Source organism: Podarcis filfolensis (genome assembly GCF_964270895.1).
Source record: "Podarcis filfolensis genome assembly, chromosome: 13".
Lineage (NCBI taxonomy): Eukaryota > Metazoa > Chordata > Lepidosauria > Squamata > Lacertidae > Podarcis > Podarcis filfolensis.
In genome coordinates this window covers 1,919,707-1,943,259 of record NC_139615.1, presented here as the reverse complement: position 1 = coordinate 1,943,259, position 23,553 = coordinate 1,919,707, and the positions used below count along the sequence as shown (strand labels likewise).

The 23,553-nt window shown below is 50.6% G+C and overlaps 1 protein-coding gene across 2 annotated transcripts; it reads left to right on the top strand.

The window, feature by feature from the left end:
* The first annotated feature begins 1,788 nt into the window (after positions 1 to 1,788).
* SLC12A9 (solute carrier family 12 member 9) lies at positions 1,789 to 23,512 on the top strand. Of its 2 annotated transcripts, none has more exons than XM_083580855.1 (14): positions 1,789 to 1,922; positions 5,042 to 5,299; positions 5,409 to 5,543; positions 7,555 to 7,686; positions 8,330 to 8,620; positions 9,595 to 9,702; positions 10,154 to 10,265; positions 11,393 to 11,550; positions 12,400 to 12,482; positions 14,080 to 14,204; positions 15,706 to 15,898; positions 17,437 to 17,611; positions 18,569 to 18,715; positions 20,779 to 23,512. In XM_083580855.1, the coding sequence occupies exons 2-14, from the start codon at positions 5,074 to 5,076 to the stop codon at positions 21,693 to 21,695; spliced, it is 2,802 nt and encodes a 933-aa protein (XP_083436981.1). In that variant the 5' UTR covers positions 1,789 to 1,922; positions 5,042 to 5,073; the 3' UTR covers positions 21,696 to 23,512. The 2 variants fall into 2 exon arrangements, with proteins under 2 accessions (XP_083436981.1, XP_083436980.1); XM_083580854.1 differs by lacking the exon at positions 1,789 to 1,922 and adding an exon at positions 1,953 to 2,240.
* The last annotated feature ends 41 nt before the right edge of the window (positions 23,513 to 23,553 follow it).

Sequence of the window (23,553 nt, the reverse complement as noted above, 5' to 3'; positions counted from 1 at the left end):
GTGGCCATGATCTTCGTTGTTTTGATGTTGAGCTTCAGACCATATTTTGCGCTCTCCTCTTTCACCCTCATTAAAAGGTTCTTTAGTTCCTCCTTGATTACATTTCATTCATTTCTTATATTCCGACACCGCTCTTCGCTCACGAGAAGTCACAAAGCGGCTTACGTTCAATAAACGACAACATAGTAGAACATCACGATTGCAACGTAAATTATATAAAACAACAGATCATCAATAAAAACAACCACCTTCTACAAAACAAACTACGAACAAAACAACTTAAAACATAAACAGCACAACCACAAGAAAAGTCCTGTTATAAAACCCACAAAGCGTTACAGCACTCATAATCCACAAAGCAATATTAACAACATTGACAAACTAAGCGTTGCTGAATTCACACACTCTCTCTCTCCCCACCCTCATGACTCATAGTGTCCACAGTCCATCAAGAAAACACCTTCCCATAATGGCTGCGGAAGCAACTTCCTGGATCTCCAGGGGCATTTTGTTTTTAGAAAATCTTTATTAATTTTCACATAAACAAATATACATGAATTGCATAACATACAAAACAAAAAAAACCCACTACAAATGAATAGAAAGAATAAAGTAAGACATATTTCACTTACACGACAAATTAAAATATATAACTTCCAATAATTCTCATACTACTTATATTATCTGTATTCCTTGCAGATCCATATTATTTTGTTTTGTGTGTGTGTGTGTGTGTGTGTGTGTGTGTGTGTGTATATATATATATATAATATTTTATGCATTTCTTGCTTACCAGTATCACTCTATTTCTGCCAGTGTCTTATTGTTCGTACAGTACGATTTTAGATATTCTTTGAATATTTCCCAGTCCCTATACTGTATACCTTCTGGTGCATTTTGAACTAACGGAGGATGATGGGAATTGTAGTCCTAAACACCTGGAAGGCACCAGGTTGTGGTGGGAGAGGCTGAATTAAGTGGTTCGGGGTCCCGTTATTAAGGATCCAAGTGCTGCTGGCTATCTTATTACGGCTATCAACCTTTAAGTGAATCACACATCTGTTTCCATGTGGAAAAACCCACTGATGGCCGTAATCTCTGCAAGCGATAGAATGCGGCCAAATGGCGCAACTTTGCAGAGGGAAGTGAAAGGCTCCTTTGGGGAAGGAAAACCTTGAGCAGGACCTTGACGCCCCTTTAACCAATTAAGGTTTTTTTGGGGGGGTTGGGGGGGGGAGCAGAGCCCTGGAGGAATATCCTCCCCTCCCCTTTAAAAATAAATCTATTCCCCCCCCCCTTACCTGCCTGTATTTTATCACAAATATCCGGATAACCAGCTTTATATATATATACATTTCTTGTGAATGTCAACAGCCTACGACAACCCTAGTTTGGTATAGTTTTTATGCATTTGCCTACAAACAAAAACATCAGGTCTTTTTACATGTATCCTACTTTATGCTCCGTAGAGCCGTTTCTTTGTTGGTGTATTTAAAATGAAAACTCAATAAAAAGCATTAAAAAAAACAACTTTTTATGCATTTGACTGTTTGGGTTATAATGGACAAAATTTAACAAAACAAAACAAAAATTTTCCTTCCAGTAGCACCTTAACAAAAACACTCTTAAAAGAAATCTCTGTTGCCAGAGGCTCAGGTCCAGGGTGACAAATGTTAGGAAGAAGGCGAACACGCAAACACACGCCCTGAGTAGGCAGAGAACCAGCCCGAGGGCCGGCTTTTTCCAGCCACGCAACCCGCCCGTCCCCACCCAACCCCAAAAACACGTGTCTGCCCTTGCAAGAAATCCGGTTGCTGTGCATACACAGGGCAGCCCAGGAAGGCAAGCCCTTTCCTTTGTCCGGGGGAGGCAAGAAGCGCGGCGCTCCATGGCCTCCCGCGTACACGCGTAACGTGAGAACGGTGGGTGGCGCGGATCCGGGTTAGTGGGTCGACGCGTGTCAAGCCTGCCTGGCCTTTTTCTTTTTATGGGGGGGGTGGGTTGCAGCTGCCTCTCTCTGCCTTCTTCCTCCTCCTCCTCCTTTTCCTCGCCGGCCAGCCGAGGCTCCTCCCGGGCAGGATCTGAGCTCACGGCGGCGGCGGATGCAATCGCATCCCGGGAGGAGGAGGAGGAGGAAGCCGGGCCGGTCACATGAAGAGCCCGTGACCCGCCCGGCGCTGGAGCCGGTCCGGCCGAAGCTCCATGTCGCCTCCCGGGGCTGCTGCAAAGGACCCGGCCAGGTGGGTGCCCAGGACGCCTGGGTCCCTCCGGGTGGGGGGTGGGGTGTTGCAAGGAAGCGGGGGCCCCACCCACCCCCGGGGGATGGAGCCAGGACGCCTGGGTTCTTCGGGAGAGAGGGGGCGGGGAGGAGAAAGGCTGGGAGGGAGAGCTGAGGCTGGCTCGGACTCCTGGGTCCCTGCGAGGATCGGGTCCCCGTCTCAGCATCACCCCTGGGGCTGATAAGGGGCCCCGCTGCGCCCCTGGGCTTGATGGGAAAATCTCTGCTCTAGGGATGCCCTTCCCAAATCTTTCTCCCCCCCCCCAAGCTTGGTCAGCCAGATTCCCAGGGGGGGGAGTTTAGGAAGGGATCATTCCTGATCTAGAATTAGGGGTGCTTTTTAGCACATCTCTCTTTTGGGGGGGGGTGTTACAAATTATAACCTGGTTTTCCTGTCCTCCCTCGTATAATTTTTTTAACGGGAGTTGGTTGAACGCCCCTCTGCCCACTCCCCTTAAAAAAATTTAACCCACTGTTATTATGACTATTTTATTATTATGTCCCGTGTTATGCTATTCATTGTTAGGCTGCATAAACTACATTCTTGATATTGGGATCGTTGGATAAAGGGCTGTGTAGGATCAATTGCCAACCTAGCAGTTCGGAAGCACACCAGTGCAAGTAGATAAATAGGCACCGCTCTGGTGGGAAGGTGAACGGCGTTTCCGTGCGCTGCTCTGGTTCGCCAGAAGCAGCTTAGTCATGCTGGCCACATGACCCGGAAGCTGTACGCCGGCTCCCTTGGCCAATAAAGCGAGATGAGCGCCACAACCCCAGAGTCGGCCACGACTGGACCTAATGGTCAGGGGTCAATTTATTTCAATTGAATAAATAATAATAATAACTTGTTTTTGTCCTGGTTGTGCAACAATAGACACATGGGCTCCTCTGAGCATGCACCAGTTTCCTTATTCGGGAGGTCGTGGACTCCCCTTCCTCGGAGGTCGGACGGCCGCCTGTCAAGGGTTCTTCAACTGCAATTCCTATATTGTGGGGGGTTGGGCTGGATGACCTTTGGGGGGCCCTCAACAACAAAGCTATGATTCTGTGCTCACCATTGAATGGTCACAAACAGGATCCACAGAGAGAGCTTGCTTCCATGCCAATGGGTTGTGGGGCCCAGCAGTCTCCCCCAAGCCCCCCCAAGGACCCTCCCTGTTCCAGCACCTACCCCCCCAACACACCTTTCCTTGAGGAATGGGCCTGTGTAGTTCAGGGGGAGAGCTCTGGCTTGGCATGCAGAGTTAACCTATGGAACTCACTCCCACATGACAGAAGCAGGGATAGCCACTGACCTGCATGGCTTTAAAATGGGTTTGGCAAATTCGCAGAGGAGCAGAGGTCTCTTGGCCTCGGATCCATAGAATCTTAGGATTGTTGAGTTAGGGTCACCTAATCCAATCCCCCTGCAATGCAGGAAACGTTTGCCCAACCCGGAACTCGAACCCAAGTCCCTGAGATTAAGAGTCTCATGCTGTACCGATTAATCCGCTCCAGACTTTTGAAAACAGCAGTGCAACATGAATTTTACTCTCTAACGAGATCATTGATCCATAAAACGAAAGCAATAATCGGTATACTGCACTATAAAATAAACAAGGCAGTATTGTAGATGACAGAAATTAAAATTATTATTTTTTCCTTACCTGCGCGGATGATAGTCATCGTTTGGGTGGGGGGCTTTTATCCATTTCCGCAGTCACACACAATCAATCTATCACTAGCCAAACTGGGTTCCACACAATCGCAAAAAACAAATTAACCGGAAAAGCCTCAAAAAACAAAAACGCAAAATAAACAGCAAAACCAAAGCGCCAAACTTAATCCATCCTGGGAGTCCACTTGACTTCCGAAATGTTCGAAAACCAAGGCAGGTGCAGCCGCCCCGGAAACAATACTTGACAGCCTCATCGGACGTCCAATTTTTGAAAAACGGAACTTCTGGGTTTTCGGCTTTGGGGAACCAAGGTACCACTGTAATGCACATCTGGTTGGCTAATGTGAGAAGAGGATGCTGGACTAAGATGGGCCATTGGCAAGAAATTTCTTGCATATGTGGTGGGCATGTTCCAAGATTAAAGCCTTTTGGGATACCATATATAATGAATTGAAAAAGAGATTTAAGTATAATTTCAGCAAAAAACCAGAAGCTTTCCTGTAGGGGTTAATTGAGGAAATCCAAATGAAAGATGTAAATTTGTTCATGTGTGCAAGAATACTCCTGGCCCAGAAATGGAAGCAACAAGAATTCCCCATATTGGAAGATTGGCGAGTAAATACGTGGAGCTGGTGAAGCTGACGGGGAAGATTCGGAATCGCTGTGACGATTTGTTCCAAAAGGACTGGGGCAAATTTATACTCTGTACGAAAGAAAATTGCAAACGGTTGAATACGTTTGTAGGTTTAAGTTGAAATGTTTGGTAATGGGAAATGAAGGAGCTGACTTACTTAGAAGTAGGCGATTGTTAAAAGATTGATTTAAGGTAAAAAAGTGGATTTAGGAATGTGGAGAAATTGGTAATGAGATATGAAAGTCTGCTAGGGGGAAGGAAGGAGGCGGATACTTTATTTAAGCAATGTCTTAAGTCATGAATTATTATTTTTTGATATGGAAACGTAATAAAATATGGAAAACTTAATAAAAATTATATTGTTTAAAAAATGGGCCATTGGCCTAATTCAGCGATTGGAGCTGAGGGTGACAACTGCTGCAGCTAACACCTCTCTCTTTCTCCCCATCCTTCCTGTTTTCTGCCCCCCTAGATAAACCGGGGAGCTTGTGGCCCCCCCAGGCCATGTCTACAGAGAGCTCCCCTCTGCTCAGCTACCGGCTCTTCCGGGTCTCTAGCGAGGGCGAGATGCCGGGGGGTGGCCAGGAAGAGGCCCCCCTGGTGGTGGGGGTGGCGGGGTCGGCCTCGGGGAGCTCCCACCATGACCCGGCCCGGCAGCTGTCGACCTTTTTCGGGGTCATCGTCCCCACAGTCCTCTCCATGTTCAGCATCGTGGTCTTCATGCGTGTGGGTGAGTCGGGCTCTGGGTTCGAGAGGCACCAAGGCGGCTGTCCTTCTCTGCACCCCCCCCCCTTTTATAAAGAAAACAAAACCTGACCTTGATCTGTGTCTCCACGCAGGGTTTGTCATCGGCCACGCAGGCTTCCTGCAGTCTCTCCTGATGTTGGTTGTGGCGTATGTCATCATTTCCTTGACCGTCCTGTCCGTCTGTGCCATCTCCACCAATGGAGCGGTCCAGGCAGGCGGGGCTTACTGTATCCTTTTTTGGGGGGGCCAATTCGACGCACTTTGGGTGATCTTGGATGGAGCAAGGGGGGAGAGTGGGCGGGTGGGAAAAAAGCAAAAACAATTATTTTTTTAAAAAATTATATATTTTTTACCAAGCACCAAAACACAAACAGTGAAACCCCCCAGGCGGCTGATACATTGGGTATAAATATTCAATAATATACATATTCAATAATATCATATTCAAATCAACCATAGGGACGCGGGTGGCGCTGTAGGGACGCAGGTGGCACTGTGGGTTAAACCACAGAGCCTAGGACTTGCTGATCAGAAGGTTGGCGGTTCAAATCCCCATGACAGGGTGAGCTCCCGTTGCTGGGTCCCTCCTCCGGCCAAACTAGCAGTTCGAAAGCACATCAAAGTGCAAGTAGATAAATAGGTACCACTCTGGCGGGAAGGTAAACTGTGTTTCTGTGCGCTGCTCTGGTTCGCCAGAAGCGGCTTAGTCCTGCTGGCCACATGACCCGGAAGCTGTACGCCGGCTCCCTCAGCCAATAAAGCGAGATGAGTGCCGCAACCCCAGAGTCGGCCATGACTGGACCTAATGGTCAGGGGTCCCTCTACCTTTATATACCTTTACCTTTATATACTTTTACCTTTATATACCTTAACATTCCTCCCTCCACAAGGTTTATTTAACTTTTAACATTTTAATTGCCCCAAATTGTTCAAACCTACCCAAATAATTCAGTATCTTCTCAAACCAATCCTCTTCTTTCTCACTGACCTTAAGCCCTTTCATTTTATGTATCTTTACAGTTAGATATTCTAAAACTATAATATTATTCAGTTTTTTCCTCCATTGGTTCACCCCTAGCTCTTCTGCATTTTCCCAATTACTCGCTATAACCTGCCTGGCTGCAATTACCATCAGTTTTACCCATTTACATTCCTCTTTTGCTTTTTCATCTGTTCACACGGCACACAGTTAAACTATGGAACTCCCTGCCACAGGAGGCAGCAATGGCCACCAACCTGGACGGCTTTAGGATTGGGCGAATTCATGGAGGAGGAGAGGAGCTGTTGGTGGCTAGTGGCCAGGATTTCTCTATGCCAGGCATAGGCAAACTCGGCCCTCCGGATGTTTTGAGACTCCAGTTCCCATCATCCCTGACCACTGCTCCTGTTAGCTAGGGATGATGGGAGTTGTAGTCCCAAAACATCTGGAGGGCCGAAGTTGAGGAAGCCTGCTCTACGCTCCGCCTCCACTTATCTGTGAGAACAGGATGCTGGAGTAGATGGGCCTGATCCCGCAAGGATTTAAAGAGCTGGCAAGCTTTTTTCAAGCTCTCAAAGGAGGTGCATGTCGCTCTGAAACTCTTGGGACTACAATAAAGGTCTTGTTCTTTCTGCCCCCCACCCGAACTTGCTCCAACTCTGACCATCCCAGAAAGAGGTCCTTGATTTGTGGCCCGAATGGAGTCGGCCATCAATATATACGATATACGATATCTTTATTGTCATTGTCCCATGCAGAACAATGAAATTGAAAAACTACATAAAACTACATAAAAACTACATAAAACATTCAAAAACCCCTAAAAACTCTGAAATCCCATTTTAAAATACACTATACCATAGAGACCCCTAATGCTGTGTTTAGAACCAGAACTGCATTTGCGTAGAAACTGTTTCTCAGGCGGCTAGTCCTGGTCTTTATAACCCTGTACCTTCTTCCAGAAGGCAGAACCTGAAAGAGATCATTTCCAGGGTGCGCACTATCCTGCGCTATCTCTGCAGCTTTCTTGTGGCACCTGGCAGCATAGATTTGATCTAAGGTGGGAAGAGGGCACCCTCGCTAGTTCCTGCTCCATGCCGCCTGGTAATTGGAGGTAGACTTCCACCGCACATGGAGGCTCCACAGCTATGCTCATCCTCTGTGAGTTTGGGAGGGTGGCAGTTCCTCAACTTCTCCTCTTTTGAAACTTTGCCTTAACTGACAACCCTCCTCCCCCTCCCCAACCCGGCTGCTTTCAGTCATGATCAGTCGGACCCTGGGCCCCGAATTTGGCGGCAGCATCGGGCTCATGTTCTACCTGGCTAATGTCTGCGCTTGCGGCGTCTATGTCCTTGGGCTGGTGGAAGCCATTCTGGACGACTTTGGAGCAGGTGGGTGTCAAGAGGTGTTTACCGTATTTTTCGCTCCATAAGACGCACCTGACCATAAGATGTGTGTAGTTTGTAGAGGGGGAATGCAAGGGGAAAAAATTCTTTAAAGGAAGCGCAGAGCGGAGCCTGTATGCACCCCGGGCTCAGCTCAGGGCTCCCTTTCACGAGCTGTGAGAAGCGTGTGTGCGGCGCTTGCAGGCTTTTCCTCCAAGGGAGCGCGGCTATCCCAGGCTTTTGCCCGGAGGCTGCCCGTGCCCTGAAGAGGCGTCGCACGGCAAAGCTAGAACAGCAAGAAGGAGCGCTGCACAGCGATCCCTCTCACTGTTCTGGCTTCTGGGATAGCCGCGCAGTCTGCATTCACTCCATAAGACGCACACACATTTCCCCTTACCTTTTAGGAGGGAAAAAGCGCGTCTTATAGAGCGAAAAATACAGTATTTATGTCGTGCAATTTATATTCTGCTTGATCGGCGGGGGAAAGAAACATCCTCCAAGCCGTTTACGAAAGAACAAAACAACGAGATTATCAGCTGAAATTCCTGCATCGTGGGGGGTTGGACTGGATGACCTTTGGGGGTCCCCCTTGCGAATCCACAGTTCTGTGATTCTGTGATTCCTAACCTCCCTTCCCCAACGCCTGCAGACGGATCCGACCCTCCCGGGGCGAAGGCTCTCCCCCAGGGCTACCTGTACAGCTTCCTCTACGGCTCGGTCGTCCTTCTGGTCTGCCTCCTGGTCTGCCTGGTGGGGTCCCACATCTACTCCCGGGCGGCCTTCTTCATCTTCCTGGTGGTCAACGCTGTCCTCATCACCATCTTCGCCAGCTTCTTCGCCGTGTCGCCTCGGGAGATCGCGGTCTCCCGGGACGGGAACCACAGCTTCAACGCCTCCTTCACCGGGTTCAACGTCTCCACGCTCAGGGACAACATGTATGGTAAGGCTACGGCGTGCGCAGAACGACCGAGGGAGGAGGCCCAGAGCAGAACTTCGCCAACCAGGCAAATGTACAGAGAGCTAAAAGCAAAAAGGAAACAAATAGAAACTCCTGCAAACTTTCTGAGCAAGCGGGCAGGCGGAATGCCTGCCAGATGCCAAAAGGATAATAATAATAATAATAATAATAATAATAATAATAATAATAATGTATTATTTCTACCCCTTCCATCCGGCTGGGCCACTCTGGGCGGCTTCCAACAAAAGATTAAAAATACATTAAAACATCAGTCATTAAAAGCTTCCCTAAGCAGGGCTGTCTTCTAAAAGTCGGATAGTTGTTTATTTCCTTGCCATCTGATGGGAGGGCGTTCCACAGGGAGGGCGCCACCACCAAGAAGGCCCTCTGTAACCTCACATCTTGCAGGGAGGGAACCACCAGAAGGCCCTTGGCGCTGGACCTCAGTGTCCAGGCTGGACGATGGGGGTGGAGACGCTCCTTCAGGTATACTGGGCTGAGTCCTTTTAGGGCTTTCAAGGTCAGCACCAACACTTTGAATTGTGCTCGGAAACGTCCTGGGAGCCAATGTAGGTCTTTCAGGACCGGTGTTATGTGGTCTCGGCGGCCGCTCCCTGTCACCAGTCTAGCTGCCGCATTCTGGATTAGTTGTAGTTTCTGGGTCACCTTCAAAGGTAGCCCCACGTAGAGCGCATGGCAGTAGTCCAAGCAGGAGATAACCAGAGCATGCACCACTCTGGCCAGACAGTCTGCGGGCAGGTAGGAAAGGAATGCAGCGAAGGTGCCAGCCTGATATCAATGGGCACACTAAACGCCCAGGTTCTTGCAGATGCAGTGAGGGCATTGTGTGGCACAATGTGAAAGTGCCAATCTCGCTGATCGAAGCAGTTGTGGGGGCGCATACATTGTGTGTGTGTGTGTGTGTCTTCTACGAACACAGTTCTCTCCCTCCGCAGCCATGTACTCTCGCGATTACACCACCAACAACATCATGTCCTTCGCCACGGTCTTCGCCGTCATGTTCAACGGCTGCACGGGCATCATGGCCGGGTCCAACATGTCAGGTGAGGTTTTTGGAGGGTGGGCCGGGGCGAGGGGGGCAGCAGGAGGTGGGTTTTGGGGGCGCATGCACTCCTTTCTTGTGGCCGGGGCGGGGGCGGCGCTTGGGACCCTGCGCCCATTTTGCAGGGAGAGCCTTTTTTTAAAACGTACCGTATTTTTCGCTCTATAAGACGCACCAGACAATAAGACGCACCTAGTTTTTGGAGGAGGAAAACAAGAAAAAAAATATTCTGCTTCTGGGATAGCTGCGCAGCCTGCATTCGCTCCATAAGACACACACACATTTCCCCTTGCTTTTTAGGAGGGAAAAAGTGAGTCTTATAGAGCAAAAAATACAGTAGTTTTGTTAATTTCCAATATATGACAAAAACGAGATGGGTTTGGAATGCAAAACCAAAGTCCTAATTTGCCTTAAACCAGCAGCTGTTCCCACCTCTCTTTTTAAAAAAATAGGGGAACTCAAAAACGCCAGCAGCTCCATCCCGAAAGGGACCATCATTGCCGTGGTCTACACTTTTGTCATCTATTTCCTTCTCTTCTTCATGACCAGCTTCACCTGCGAGAGGTGGGTGGTAGTTCATTTGCAAACCGGCTTCGGTGGGTTTCAACGATCGAGCGGCGTATGGACTTTATGAAATGAAATAGAGCAAATAAATATTTTGCTAGGGGCAGGCCCCACTAATACCCCTTTACTCTTCCCCAACAAATGACAAATTCCCCCCTCCCTTTACACCTCACTGACCCCCTCCCCTATCTCCCACACAGCTCACCCAAGCCCCTCCCTTCCTTCCCAAGCCCCACCCCTTTTTGGGAGTGGGAGGAGCTTCACAGAGCCTCCCCTCCCTCCCCATTAAACAGCTCACTTGGGTCTGCCTGAGGTTCCTCGCACTGCAGTTGGCATGGTCTTGTGCCAACTGCAGAGCGTGACGACACCCTTCATTTCTATATATATAGGAAGAAATTCCTGGCCCTACTGCACTGCCGGCCAATTAGGTTTCAAAGTGCTGGTTTTGACCTATAAAGCCTTAAATGGCTCAGGGCCACAGTACCTCAAGGGCCACCTCTCCCCATATGAACTGACCCCGGACCCTGAAATCATCTTCTGAGGACATCCTTCGTGTGTCTCCGCTATGAGAGGTCCAGGGGGGTGGCAACAAAAGAAGGGGCCTTTTCTGTGGTGGCTCCCCGTTTGTGGTATGCTCTCCCCAGGGAGGTTTCGCTGGCAGCTTCATTATATATCTTTAGGCGCCCTTCAACCATGACTTTTTAAGTGTGTTTGTGGGAGGGCGGGATATCGTATTGTTTGTGTTTTATTGTGAATTTTGCATCCTCATTTTGTATTTTTATGTTGTGAACCGCACTGTGATCTTCAGGTGAAGGGTGCTATACAAATTTAATAAATAAGAATTATTAATAAATAATCGGTTTAAAACCAACCATTTAAAACATTTTTTTAAATTAAATCAGCGATAAGCTGGACACCAGATTGAAATTTCTAGATTGGCTTCCCTGAAGAGAAATGTTTTTAGCAGGTGCCGAAAATAGAATTCAGTGAAGGCGCTTGCCTGGTGTCAATTGGCAGGGAGTTCCAAAGTCTAGGTGAAAGTTTGATTTCTTACAAATGCGGAATGGGCACTGTGTGGCACTTGCAACGGTGCCAGTTCTCCTCTTGTGTTCTTACCTACCCCACAGGGCTCTGCTGAAAGGGGACTACGGCTTCTTCCGGGCTATCAATGTATGGCCCCCCTTTGTGTTGATCGGCATCTACTCTGCGTCGCTCTCGGCATCGATGAGCAACCTCATCGGTGCGTCGCGGATCCTCCACGCCCTGGCAAAGGACGACCTGTTTGGTGAGTCCTTCCTCTCCAGAAAAATCCCTTTACATGAGTGCAGGGGGGGAACCCATAGCTCTCTGGGTGCCGCTGCGCTACAACTCCCACCGGGCACTACAACTCCCGCCGTCGTCCCTGCCCGTTGGCCGTGGTGGCTGAGGGGAGTTGGGGGTCCAGAAAATTCTGGAGAAGATACACAGGCGTTCCCCGCCTCGTCTCCCCAAGCCTGCCTTCCCTCGCCGAAGATCCCAGATTAGATTAGATTAGATTTATTTATTGCGGCCATTGGCCCATATCGAAAACAATACATCAAAATTTATCCATAAACAATACAATTTAAACAGTTCCAAGTTAAAACACCCATATAAAACCAATTTTACTTCAGTTAAGTAAACACTATACACAATAAGCTCCCTCTATGTAAACCGCAATTCAAATCCATCAGATTTTGGGGGGTATGCGTCTTAGTTCTGGCACTTATTGATGGTTCTTAAGTTTAGCTAAGCTGTCAGAGTCATACAGTGATCCATTTCTCCTCTTTTGAAATAAAACATTAATCAGGTATCTAGCGACTGCAAGGGATCTACTTGTATCTTCGTCGTTTAATAAGTATATTATTTGGGCTTCCTGAGGTCCGTCAGCAATTCTCGATAAATATGGGGCCAGAAACTTGGACCGTGAAGCCGAATGTAATGGACAACAGAAGATTATATGATATAACGATTCTATAGATCCACTTTTACAGTCACAGAGGAGTGAGATCTGTCCGTTGGAGAGTCTGTTACCCAACACGTTTGATGGGAAAACATTGAATCTAGCCTTTATAAAGGCATAACCGAAGATCCCCTTGTTGCCTTTTCACGGCAGGAATCGTCCTGGCTCCGGCGAAGATTGTTTCCAAAGGGGGCAACCCGTGGGTGGCCGTCCTCTACACCTGGGGGCTTGTGCAGGTACGTTCTCCTCTCCTCCTCCTTCCCCTTTCACCCTGTGCCACACAGGGGAACCCCAGAGCTGCTCTGTCCCGGCCAACATCGGAAAATGAGAAAACAAGAAGGGCATAGATCATGGGTAGGCAAACTAAGGCCTGGGGGCCAGATATGGCCCAATCGCCTTCTATATCCGCCCCGCAGACAGTCTGAGAATCAGTGTGTTTTTACATGAGTAGAATGTGCCCTTTTATTTAAAACGCACCTCTGGGTTATTTGTGGGGCCTGCCTGGTGTTTTGACAATGAGTAGAATGTGCCCTTTTATTTAAAACGCACCTCTGGGTTATTTGTGGGGCCTGCCTGGTGTTTTGACAATGAGTAGAATGTGCGCTTTTATTTCAAATGCATCTCTGGGTTATTTGTGGGGCCTGCCTGGTGTTTTTACATGAGTAGAATGCGTGCTTTTATTTCAAATGCATCTCTGGGTTATTTGTGGAATTCGTTCATTTTTATTTTTTTCCCAAAATATAGTCCACCACCCCCCAAAGTCTGAGGGACAGTGGACCAGCCCCCTGCTGAAAAAGTTTGCTGACCCCTGGCATAGATGCTGAAGGGCAAGACAGGAGAGCAGCGGTCCTAGCTGCAGTTTCATAGATTCATAGAATCTATCTAGGAGGGACTCCGGGGATCATCGAGTCCAGCCCATTTGCAATGCAGGAATCTGCAGCTAGTCAGTTATAGAGTGAGGTGGCCTTTGAGCAAGGGATTTTAAAAATATATAAACTAGCCTGGAGCCCTCCAGGTGGTGTGGACTACAGCTACCATCAGCTGCTGTTCGGAGTCGCAGTCCAAAGCAACTGGACATCAATAATAATATAATAATAATTGATTATTTATACCTCGCCCATCTGGCTGGGTTTCCCAAGCCGCTCTGGGCGGCTCCCAGCAGAATACAGTGGTACCTCGGGTTACATACGCTTCAGGTTACATATGCTTCAGGTTACAGACTCCGCTAACCCAGAAATAGTACCTCGGGTTAAGAACTTTGCTTCAGGATGAGAACAGAAATCGTGCTCCGGCGGCAGCAGGAGGCCCCATTAGCTAAAGTGGTGCTTCAGGTTAAGAACAGTTTCAGGTTAAGTACGGACCTCTGGAACGAATTAAGTACTTAACCCAAGGTACCACTGTATTATAAAAACATGATAAAACATCAAACGTTAAAAATTTCCTTAAACATGGGTGGCTCCAGGTTAGAGACTGGTATGATAGGATCATTTTTATCCTGCCTTTTGCCGGCTCACAGTTGTAAGAGCGTAAGAGACCTGCGGGTACAGGGCGGTATACAAAATTAATAAATGATAATAATAATAATAATTCTGGATCAGGCCAGTGGCTCACCTAGTCCAGGGTGCTTTCCAGTGGGAAAGCCGTGAGCGGGACTCACAGCAAACGATAAAAGAAAAAATTGGTCTCAAGGACCCAGTGAACCCCAATAAGTGATGCCAGGAAGGGGGCTCGGGCAGTGCCAGAGCCAGGGCAGGGTTTTCTTGCCCCGTAGCTGGAGCCCCCTCGGTTCCTCTGCCGCCCTGACTCTTTTTTTCCGCTCGGCGTCTCTCCCAGCTGGTCCTCTTCGTCGGGAAACTGAACACCATCGCCGGCATCGTCACCGTCTTCTACCTCGTGGCCTATGCCGCCGTGGACCTGGCCTGCTTGGCGCTGGAGTGGGCCTCCGCCCCCAATTTCCGGTGGGTGTGGTCCAGTGGCGTAGCGTGGGGGGTGCAGGGGGGGCGGGCCGCACCGGGCGCAACATCTGGGGTTAGGGCAAATCCATGGGTTAGGGGGCGCAAATCCACGGGTTAGGGGGCGCAAATCCACGGGTTAGGGGGCGCAAATTACTTGCCTTGCCCCGGGTGCTGACAACCCACGCTACACCACTGGTGTGGTCTCCCGGGAGGGGGTGGAGCCAGGCTGCTTTGGGGAGAGGGGAGGTCCTGTTTCTGCCGGAGGGACGCACTGCCTTTTGGGGGGGGCATATTCCGGTGGTGGGAGAGGCCAGAGGGCAGGGCAATGGGTGTGGATTTTAACCTTTATAACAGACACGCTTGCGCACTCTTCCCTGTTCAGACAAGCAAGAGGCATTGTTGCTGTTCAAGGCCAGGTGTGCAAAGTAGGAGCAGAGAGGGGTGTGGCCTGGATGTTGAGGGTGTGGCTGAGAAAGGGGTGTGGTCTTGTCTGAAAGGGGTGTGGTTGAGGGAGGGGTGTGGCCAGAGCAGAGAGGGGTGTGGCCTGGATGTTGAGGGTGTGGCTGAGAAAGGGGTGTGGTCTTGTCTGAAAGGGGTGTGGTTGAGGGAGGGGTGTGGCCAGAGCAGAGAGGGGTGTGGCCTGGATGTTGAGGGTGTGGCTGAGGAAGGAGCATGGCCTAGGTGGAGAAGGTGTGGCTCAGAAAGGGGTGTGGCCTGTGCTGAAATGGGTGTGGTTGAGGGAGGGGTGTGGCCTATGTGGAGAGGGTGTGGCCTGGGTGTTGTGGGTGTGGCTGAGAAAGGGGTGTGGTCTTGTCTGAAAGAGGTGTGTGGTTGAGGGTGGGGTGTGGCCTGGATGTTGAGGGTGTGGCTGAGGAAGGAGCATGGCCTAGGTGGAGAAGGTGTGGCTCAGAAAGGGGTGTGGCCTGTGCTGAAAGGGGTGTGGTTGAGGGAGGGGAGTGGCCTATGTGGAGAGGGGTGTGGCCTGGGTGTTGTGGGTGTGGCTGAGGGAGGGGTGTGGCCTAGGTGGAGATGGGTATAACCTAGGTGGAGAAGATGTGGCTGAGAAAGCGGTGTGACTGAGAAAGGGGTGTGGCCTGTGCTAAAAGGGGTGTGGTTGAGGGAGAGGAGTGGCCTAGGTAGAGAGGGGTGTGGCCAGAGAAGAGAGGGGTGTGGCCTGGGCGTTGAGGGTGTGCCGTGGAAGGGGCGTGGCCTAGGGGGAGATGGGTGTGGCCTAGGTGGAGAAGATGTGGCTGAGAAAGGAGTGTGGCCTTGTCTGAAAGGAGTGTGGTTGAGGGAGAGGAGTGGCCTATGTGGAGAGGGCGTGGCCAGGGCAGAGAGGGCGTGGCCAATGAAGGGGCGTGGCTAAGGTAAAGATGATATCACTGAGGGCCAGATGGGGAGATGTGGGGGGGGCCACATTTGAGGGTCCCCACCCTCACTGTCAGACTCTGTACTGAGCGCACCCCCTGTCTGCCTCCCCTCTTTTTCCCCCTCCCTCCCCCAGCCCCACCTTCCAGGTGTTTTCGTGGCACACCTGCCTCCTGGGCATCGTCTCCTGCCTGGTGATGATGTTCCTGATCAGTGCGGCCGGCGCCTCTGGCAGCCTGGGCCTTATGCTGTTGCTTCTGGGCTTCATCCACCTGCGCTCCGCCGCTTCCTCCTGGGGTTACATCAGCCAGGCCCTCATCTTCCACCAGGTACCCTCCTTACACCTGCGTGCGGGTCTCCCTGGCCTTCTCAGACATCCTCCAGGGTCAGTCTACACCCCCAGCACACGTTGCTGCCTCTAGCCCATAATTGTTGCAGAGATTTTGCTCTGTCACCTGTTACTTGTTTTTAAAACCTGAGATGCCATCATGGACCTTCTATATGTGGAGCAACTGCTCTGCCCAATAGTCGGCGGTGGTGTTGCATAGTGGTTAGAGTTTCAGACTAGGATCTGGGAGAGACGAGGGTTCAAATTCCCCGCCTAAAAACTCAGCTAATAAATAAATTTGGGGGCAGAGGGAGCTGCCTTGCACTGAATCAGAACATAGGCCCACCTCCTTCAGTGCTGTCTGCACAGACTGGCAGCAGCGGCTCTGTGGGTCTCAGGCACTGGCCCTTCCTGATCCTCACTTGGTGATGCTGAGGGTTGAACCTGAGACCTTCTGGAGGGAGCAGTGGCAAGTGGCCACATTCGCCCAGTGCACTTAAAGCACTAAGGCACCAATTTAAACTGTCATGGCTTCCCCCAAAGGATTCTGGGAGCTGTGGCTTGTTCAGAGTGCTGAGATTTCTGAGGAGACCCCTTTACTCCCCTCACACAGAGCACTATATATAGTTTTTCTAGAAAAAAAGGAGGCGCTGGAACTCGCCAAGAACACCTCCCTTTTTCTCTCAAGGATGGCAATGGCGCCTACATGAGAGGTGCCAGAACTGATTTCCGGCAAGTTCCGTGTGAAAAAGAAGCCCTGGATATATCTATGCAGTCATGGCTTCCCTCAAAGGATTCTGGGAGCTGTGGCTTCTTCAGAGCATAGCTGTCAACTTTTCCCTTTTCTTGCGATGAATCCTATTCGGAATAAGGGAATTTCCCTTAAAAAAAGCGGAACGTTGACGGCTATGGTTCAGAGTGCTGAGATTTCTGAGGAGACCCCTTTATTCCCCTCACAGAAAGCACTATAATACCACCTTGAACTATCATGGCTTCCCCAGAGGAAGAGACGCCTAATCCCATCACAGAGCTCACTGTGATACCACTTTCCATGGTCATGGCGTCCCACAAAGGATTCTGGGAGCTGTACTTTGTTAAAGATGCTGAACGTTGTGAGGAGACCCGCTATTCCCCTCACAGAGAACACTATGGTGCCCATTTTGAACAAGCATGGCTTCCCCCAAAGGATTCTGGGAGCTGTGGCTTTTTACAGGCGCTGAGATTTCTGAGGAGACCCCTATTCTCACAGAGAACACTATGGCGCCCCTTTGAACAAGCATGGCTTCCCCCAAAGGATTCTGGGAGCGCTGCTTCATTAAGGGTCTGAGGGTTGAGACCTCCCCATTATTCCCCTCGCAGAACTACAATTCCCTGGGGGAGACAGATTGGTGGTTAAACTGCTCTGTTGGGAGCTTCAGCTGGGGAGGGCGGGATATGAAATTTTATTTTTCATTATTATTACTATTATCAGGGAGCTGTCCTCCGCAACTTGACGGGTATCCCTCCACCGTCTCACTTTCCCCCTTTCTACCGAAACAGGTCCGGAAGTATCTGCTCCTCCTGGACATACGGAAGGACCACGTCAAATTCTGGCGGCCCCAGATCCTCCTTATGGTGGCCAACCCCCGGGGCAGCTCCCAGCTCATGAAGTTCATCAACCACCTCAAGAAAGGGGGCCTCTTTGTCCTGGGGCACGTGGAGATCGGGGACCTTGGTAAGAGGGACACCCGGGGCGGAAGCGGAGGGCAAGGGGGCAGGCGTCCAGACCGCTCCCCAAACCAACGGCAAGGAAAGATGGTCCTACTCTCGCTCAGCGCTGCAGTTCTGTGAATCCAGCCCCCAGTTGCCCTACAGGCAGACAGCCTCAGTGAAGGACCTGTGGCACGCTAGGCATTGTAGAATTATAATAATAATATTAAAAAATACAATAAAGCATCGGACGTTAAAAAATTCCCTAAACGGGGCTGCCTTCAGATGTCTTCTAAAAGTCAAACAGCTGTTTATTTCCTGGACATCTGATGAGAAGGCGGGTGCCACCACTGAGAAGGCCCTCCGCCTGGTTCCCTGCAACCTTGCTTCTCGCAGTGAGGGAACCGCCAGAGGGCCCTCGGAGCTGGACCTCAGTGTCCGGGCAGAACGATGGGGGTGGAGACGCTCCTTCAGGTCTACTGGGCCTTTGAGGCCGTTTAGGACTTTGAAGGTCAGATTCAACGCTTTGAATTGTGCTTGGAAACGTCCTGGGAGCCAATGTAGGTCTTTCAGGACCGATTTTATGTGGTCTCAGCGGCTGCTCCCAGTCCCCAGTCTAGTTGCCACATTCTGGATTAATTGCAGTTTCCGGGTCACCTTCAAAGGTAGCCCCACGTAGAGCCCATGGCAGTAGTCCAAGCAAGAGATAACTAGAGCATGCACCACTCTGGCCAGACAGTCTGTGGGCAGGGAGGGTCTCATCCTGCGCACCAGATGGTGCTGGTAGACAGCTGCCCTGGACACAGAACTGACCTGCGCCTCCATGGACAGCTGTGAGTCCAAAACGACTCCCCGGCTGTGCACCTGGTCCTTCAGAGGTCCTTCAGAGGCCTTGCTGCCTCTAACTGGCTCCATCCTCTTCTCTTCCGTCCCCCTCCTGTTGGTAACTTCCTGCCTGCCTTTTGTGGTTTTCCCTCCGCAGACACGATGCCCTCCGACCCCATCCAAGCCCACTACAACTTCTGGCTGAGCCTGGTGGACAAGCTGAGCATCAAGGCCTTCGTGGACCTCACCCTCTCACCTTCGGTCCGCCAAGGGACTCAGCACCTCCTCCGGATCACCGGCTTGGGTGAGGAAGGGAGGGGGCAGAGAGAGAGAGAGAGAGAGAGAGAGAGAGAGAGAGAGAGAGAAAGAAAAGCCCCAGGATGACCTGGGTCTCTATTCCACTCATCTGCAAATAATAATAATAATAATAATAATAATAATAATAATAATAATAATATCGCGCCCATCTCTGGGCGGCTCCCAACAGAACACTAAAACCAGAATAAAACATCAAACATTAAAAACTTCCCTAAACAGGGCTGCCTTCAGATGTCCTCTAAAAGTCAGGTAGCTGTTTATTTCCTGGAAATCTGATGAGAGGGCAGGTGCCACCACCGAGAAGGCCCTCTGCCTGATTCCCTGCAACCTCGCTTCTCGCAGGGAGGGAACCGCCAGAAGACCCTCAGAGCAGGACCTCTGGGCAGAACGATGGGGGTGGAGATGCTTCTTTATTTATTTATCTGATTTAGAGCATTTGTAGCTCACACTTCAGCCAAAAAAGGCCTTCCAGAGCAGGCTTAACAAGGCAGTCCTTGTCCTCACGGGCTTAAAATCCCAAAAGCTATGGGCATAGTGTTGGCCTCACCCTGTCCCAGTCCAGCACTCTTAACAGCTGCATCCCACTGGATCTCTGTTGCTGGGTATGGCAGATGGAGAGAGCAGCTGCTGCTGAGCTCAGCTCCTGCTTGCAGTCTCCCCAGAAGAGTCATCTGGTTGGACACCCTGAGAAGAGGAGGGTGGGCTGGATAGGACCCCTTTGAGCTGATCCAGCAGCCGCGCTCTTCTTAGCTTCTCATATAAGGCACCCAACCCTCTACTACTTACTACAAACCAACATTGTTATTGTTAATACTTTATTTATCACCAGCAAGTCCCAGGGCGGGTTACAACTATTTAAAATTCAGAATTAAAAATAGTTTTAAAAAAAACCATTAAGCTGCATGAATCCTTTCAATCCCAGCTGGTTCAATTAGGAACCTCCAACTTCTCGGAACTGGTGCCCACGCTTGCACTTTTCCTTCTCCCCCCGCATCCCTTTTTCCTTACGTGTTATGTCTTTTTAGGACGGGTTGACTACTGACCTATGTAAGTCACGGTGGCTGTGCTCCACCACCTCCACAGTCAGAGGCAGCGATGGTTCTGAATACCAGCTGCTGGAAACTTCAGGAAGGGAGAAAGCACCCTCGTGCTTGTATCCAGCTTGCGGGTTTCCCATAATGCACAGCTGGCTGTCCACTCTGACAGCAGGTAGCTGGACCAGGTGGGCCATTGGCTTGACCCAACCGGCTCTCCTTATATTTTCATATTGGGGAGAATTCCCAATGCCCCCAGAAGGAGAGGGAGAAGACTCCCATGTCCCGTACAAGGAGCTGTGTACTTAGAGGCACCCCAAAAAAATATCCTTCAATCTCTTATCTTTCGATACGATACGATAATCTTTATTGTCATTGTCCCATACAGAACAACGAAATTGAAAAAAATTACATCAGACATTCAAAAACCAACAAGCCTGCTATCCCAACCTGGTTAACCCCCTAAAAACTCTGATACCCCCATTTTTAAATACAATATACTCCCATACAGACTTGTTACAATGCGTTTAAAACCAAACTCGCATTTGGGTAGAAACTGTTTCTCAGGCGGCTACTCCTAGTCTTTATAACCCTGTACCTTCTTCCAGAAGGCAGAAGCTGAAAGAGATCGTTTCCAGGGTGTGCACTGTCCTGCGCTATCTCTGCAGCTTTCTTATGGCACCTGGAAGCGTAGATTTGATCCAACGTGGGAAGAGTGCACCCAATTATTCTCTCTGCAGTCTTTACAACCCTGGACAGCATTGCTTTTTCCCTGACTGTGCAGCTCCCAAACCACACACACAGACCATAAGTTAACACACTCTCAACAGTACAGTGGTAAAATGCCATCAACAGGTCCTTTGAGAGATGTTTTTTCCGGAGGATTCTCAGAAAAGATAACCTCTGCTCTGCTCCATCTTTCCCCCTCCATCTTTGAACCTGGCGATGTGTCTTTCTCCCAAGCCCACAAACTGACTTCAACTTTCCTTGCATGTGTGTGCCTTTTCCTCTCCAGGAGGGATGAAACCCAACACTTTGGTCCTTGGCTTCTATGACGACTGCGTCCCGGAGGATTACTTCCTGCAAGACCCGGCCTTCAGCCAAGCGCGGGAGAACGACGAGTTCGGTGTGGACCTGCCGGCCCTCCAGGCCCACTTCCCGCCGGTGAGGGAGGCGGAGAGCCAGCGGGCCTTGAGACCCTCTGAGTACGTGGCCATCATCTCCGACGCGGTGAAGATGCACAAGAACGTCTGCCTGGCGCGCTACTTCCACCTGCTGGAGAAGGACCTGCCGCCCTCGTCTTCGTCGACCTCTTCCAAGCGGCGCTTCGAGGGCCGCTACATCGACGTCTGGCCCCTCAACCTCCTGCGCCCCAACTCGCCCACCTACGTGGACATCTGCAGCCTCTTCCTCCTGCAGATGGCCTGCATCCTCACCATGGTCAGCTCCTGGAAGGCCGCGAGGCTCCGCATCTTCCTCTGCGTGGAGTCGGGAGACGTGGGCTGGGTCAGCAAGGAGGAGAAGCTGAGGGAGCTCTTGACCAAGCTGAGGATCAAGGCCACCATCAAGATCGTCACGTGGGACCAGGTGGTGGCCCTCCACGGCCACCCCCAGCATGCCGCGGGGCCCCGGGGGGACCCTGAGAGGCCGGACCCTCCCTCCGGGGCGGGAGGCTGCCCCGAGAAACCGGCGAGAGAGACCTACCTGAACGCCGCCACCTTCCAGGTGACCGACGAGTATTTGGCCTCCGTCAATGACCTGCTCTTGAAGCAAGGGGGGCAGACAGCCGTGCGCTTCCTCTACCTCCCGCGCCCCCCGGCCGACACCTCGCAGTACGAGCGCTACCTGGAGCAGCTGGCGATCCTGACCACAGACCTGGGTCCCACTCTTCTCATCCACGGCCTGACGCCCGTCACCTGTACGGAGCTCTGAGGAGGACTTGGGGTTTGGCGGGGGCAGAGGGGTGGAAAATCTAGGTGGTTTTGTTTCTGTTTTGGTATTTTTACAAAAGAAATAAGGTGCCTTGTCTCTCGAGTGAAGTGAGTGGTGAGAAAATTTGCCCTGGTGGTTTTGGAGCGGTGGCTTTGGAAAAGGGCAGAGAGGACCTTGCAAGGCCCGGGTGGATTTGGGGAGTCTTGAGTGAAGGCCCAGCAAGCTTGAAGGGGGCGAAGAGAAAGGTTGGGCGGGGGCTGCTTCTTTTTATGTTTTTAAGGAGAGGGACTCCCCTGGACACACACACGGTTCGGGAATGCCTTCTTAGCCGCAACATGTAGCAGAAGCCTTGGACCACCGGGATCTGTTAGACAGGGCAGTTCTTGCACGTATATATTTCCCTTGCAACCTGTCCTTTGCAAGCTGCTCCATCAGGGATCATATGAGACGCACAGACCAGTTTGCCAGGCACATCGATGCTCTTCCGCCTGCCATGGATTCTTCTCCCGCACAGACACCTCCTCAGGGAAAACGAAGGCAGTGCCCCAACAGTAGCAATAGGGTGGCCTTTTTGCTGCTCGGCTCTAAGATTTGCTCCTTCAGGCAACGCCCCTGCAGCCTTACTCCTGAAATTAGAAACGGTGGATTGGGCCCCAAGTCCACTTGTTCAGCGCATGCTACCTTGACTCTAGGGCTACATTCGCACCATTTAAACCGCCGTGATATCACTTTAAACAGGTATGGCTTCCCCGGAAGAATCCTGGGATCTGCGGTTTGTTAAGGGGGCCTAGAGTTGTTGGGAAACCCCCTGTTACACACACACACACACAAACAAACTTCAGTTTTAACAATCAGCCCCTCTTCCCAGGGAACAGAGTTGTAGCCCTGGGAGAGGGGGATCAACAGCTCTCAGCACCCTTAAAAAAAAACTACATCTCCCAGAGTTCTTTGGGGGAACCCATGACTGTTTAAAGTGGGTTTTTTTAGCGCTTTTAGCTGCCCGGTGCGAATGTGGCCCGAGACCCAAACACAGAAGTTACTTGGCACCTTTCCAACTTCCACAAGGCATCTTTTGAATGTGTGGGTGTGTATGTGTGTTAAGGGGTCTCTCTAGGACACTGGGTCAACCCCGCGACCCAGACTACTGGCAAGGTGGTCCCCTGCCGTTGTTTTAGAGGCCATGTCCCTTTCAGGACGGAGGTGAAACTTCTTCCTTACACATGAATCTAGACCCTGAGGACGCTTCCTTCATTTCACTCCCTTTGATAGCTGCCATATTGCTTTGTCCCCCCCCCCCCCATTTTAAAAGTCATTCCTCACCTTCCCCAACCTGGCGCCTCCCCCGAATATTTTGTAGTATATCTCCAGCCAGGAGCTGTAATCCAAAACTTCTGGAGGATGCTGTAAGTTAGAAAAGGCTTTCGACTGTGTTGAGTGGAAGATGAGCTTCGTTCATTACATTCCCCAGACAGGGGGGTCCGTCTCCCCCATCCCTGCCATTAACCCAGCTAACCATAGAGAACAGGCTATTTTTAAAGCGAGTTGTTCCTAAATTGGGACTCCCCAAATATTTCCTAACACCCTCGTTGCCCCAAAGGTGCTTCTACTAATTGTTTACTGGCCGACTTAAATGTTTTATTTTTTTGTGCCTCTTTAGCTGGACAGCCACTGGGGTGGGGGTGTTTGTGGTCCCCCTTTTGGGGGCTAAATATGTGCTTTTGGGTACTAACACTAACAGGGCTTGAGGGGGGAGAGGAGAAGTGGGGTGATTTCTACTTTTTAGTGACCGCTGCAATAAAAGTGAAAGTGCAAGAACAGATGGCGCGTTGTTGTGTCTGGGTTTTTTGGGGGGGTGAGG

What these genes read in the sequence shown, in the direction of transcription:
- SLC12A9 (XM_083580855.1), top strand. Translation starts at nt 5,074, where the DNA reads ATGTCTACAGAGAGCTCCCCTCTGCTCAGCTACCGGCTCTTCCGGGTC. An exon ending in TCTGGACGACTTTGGAGCAG is followed by an intron (nt 7,687 to 8,329) that starts GTGGGTGTCAAG and finishes CAACGCCTGCAG; the next exon opens with ACGGATCCGACCCTCCCGGG. An exon ending in CCTCCGGATCACCGGCTTGG is followed by an intron (nt 18,716 to 20,778) that starts GTGAGGAAGGGA and finishes TTTCCTCTCCAG; the next exon opens with GAGGGATGAAACCCAACACT.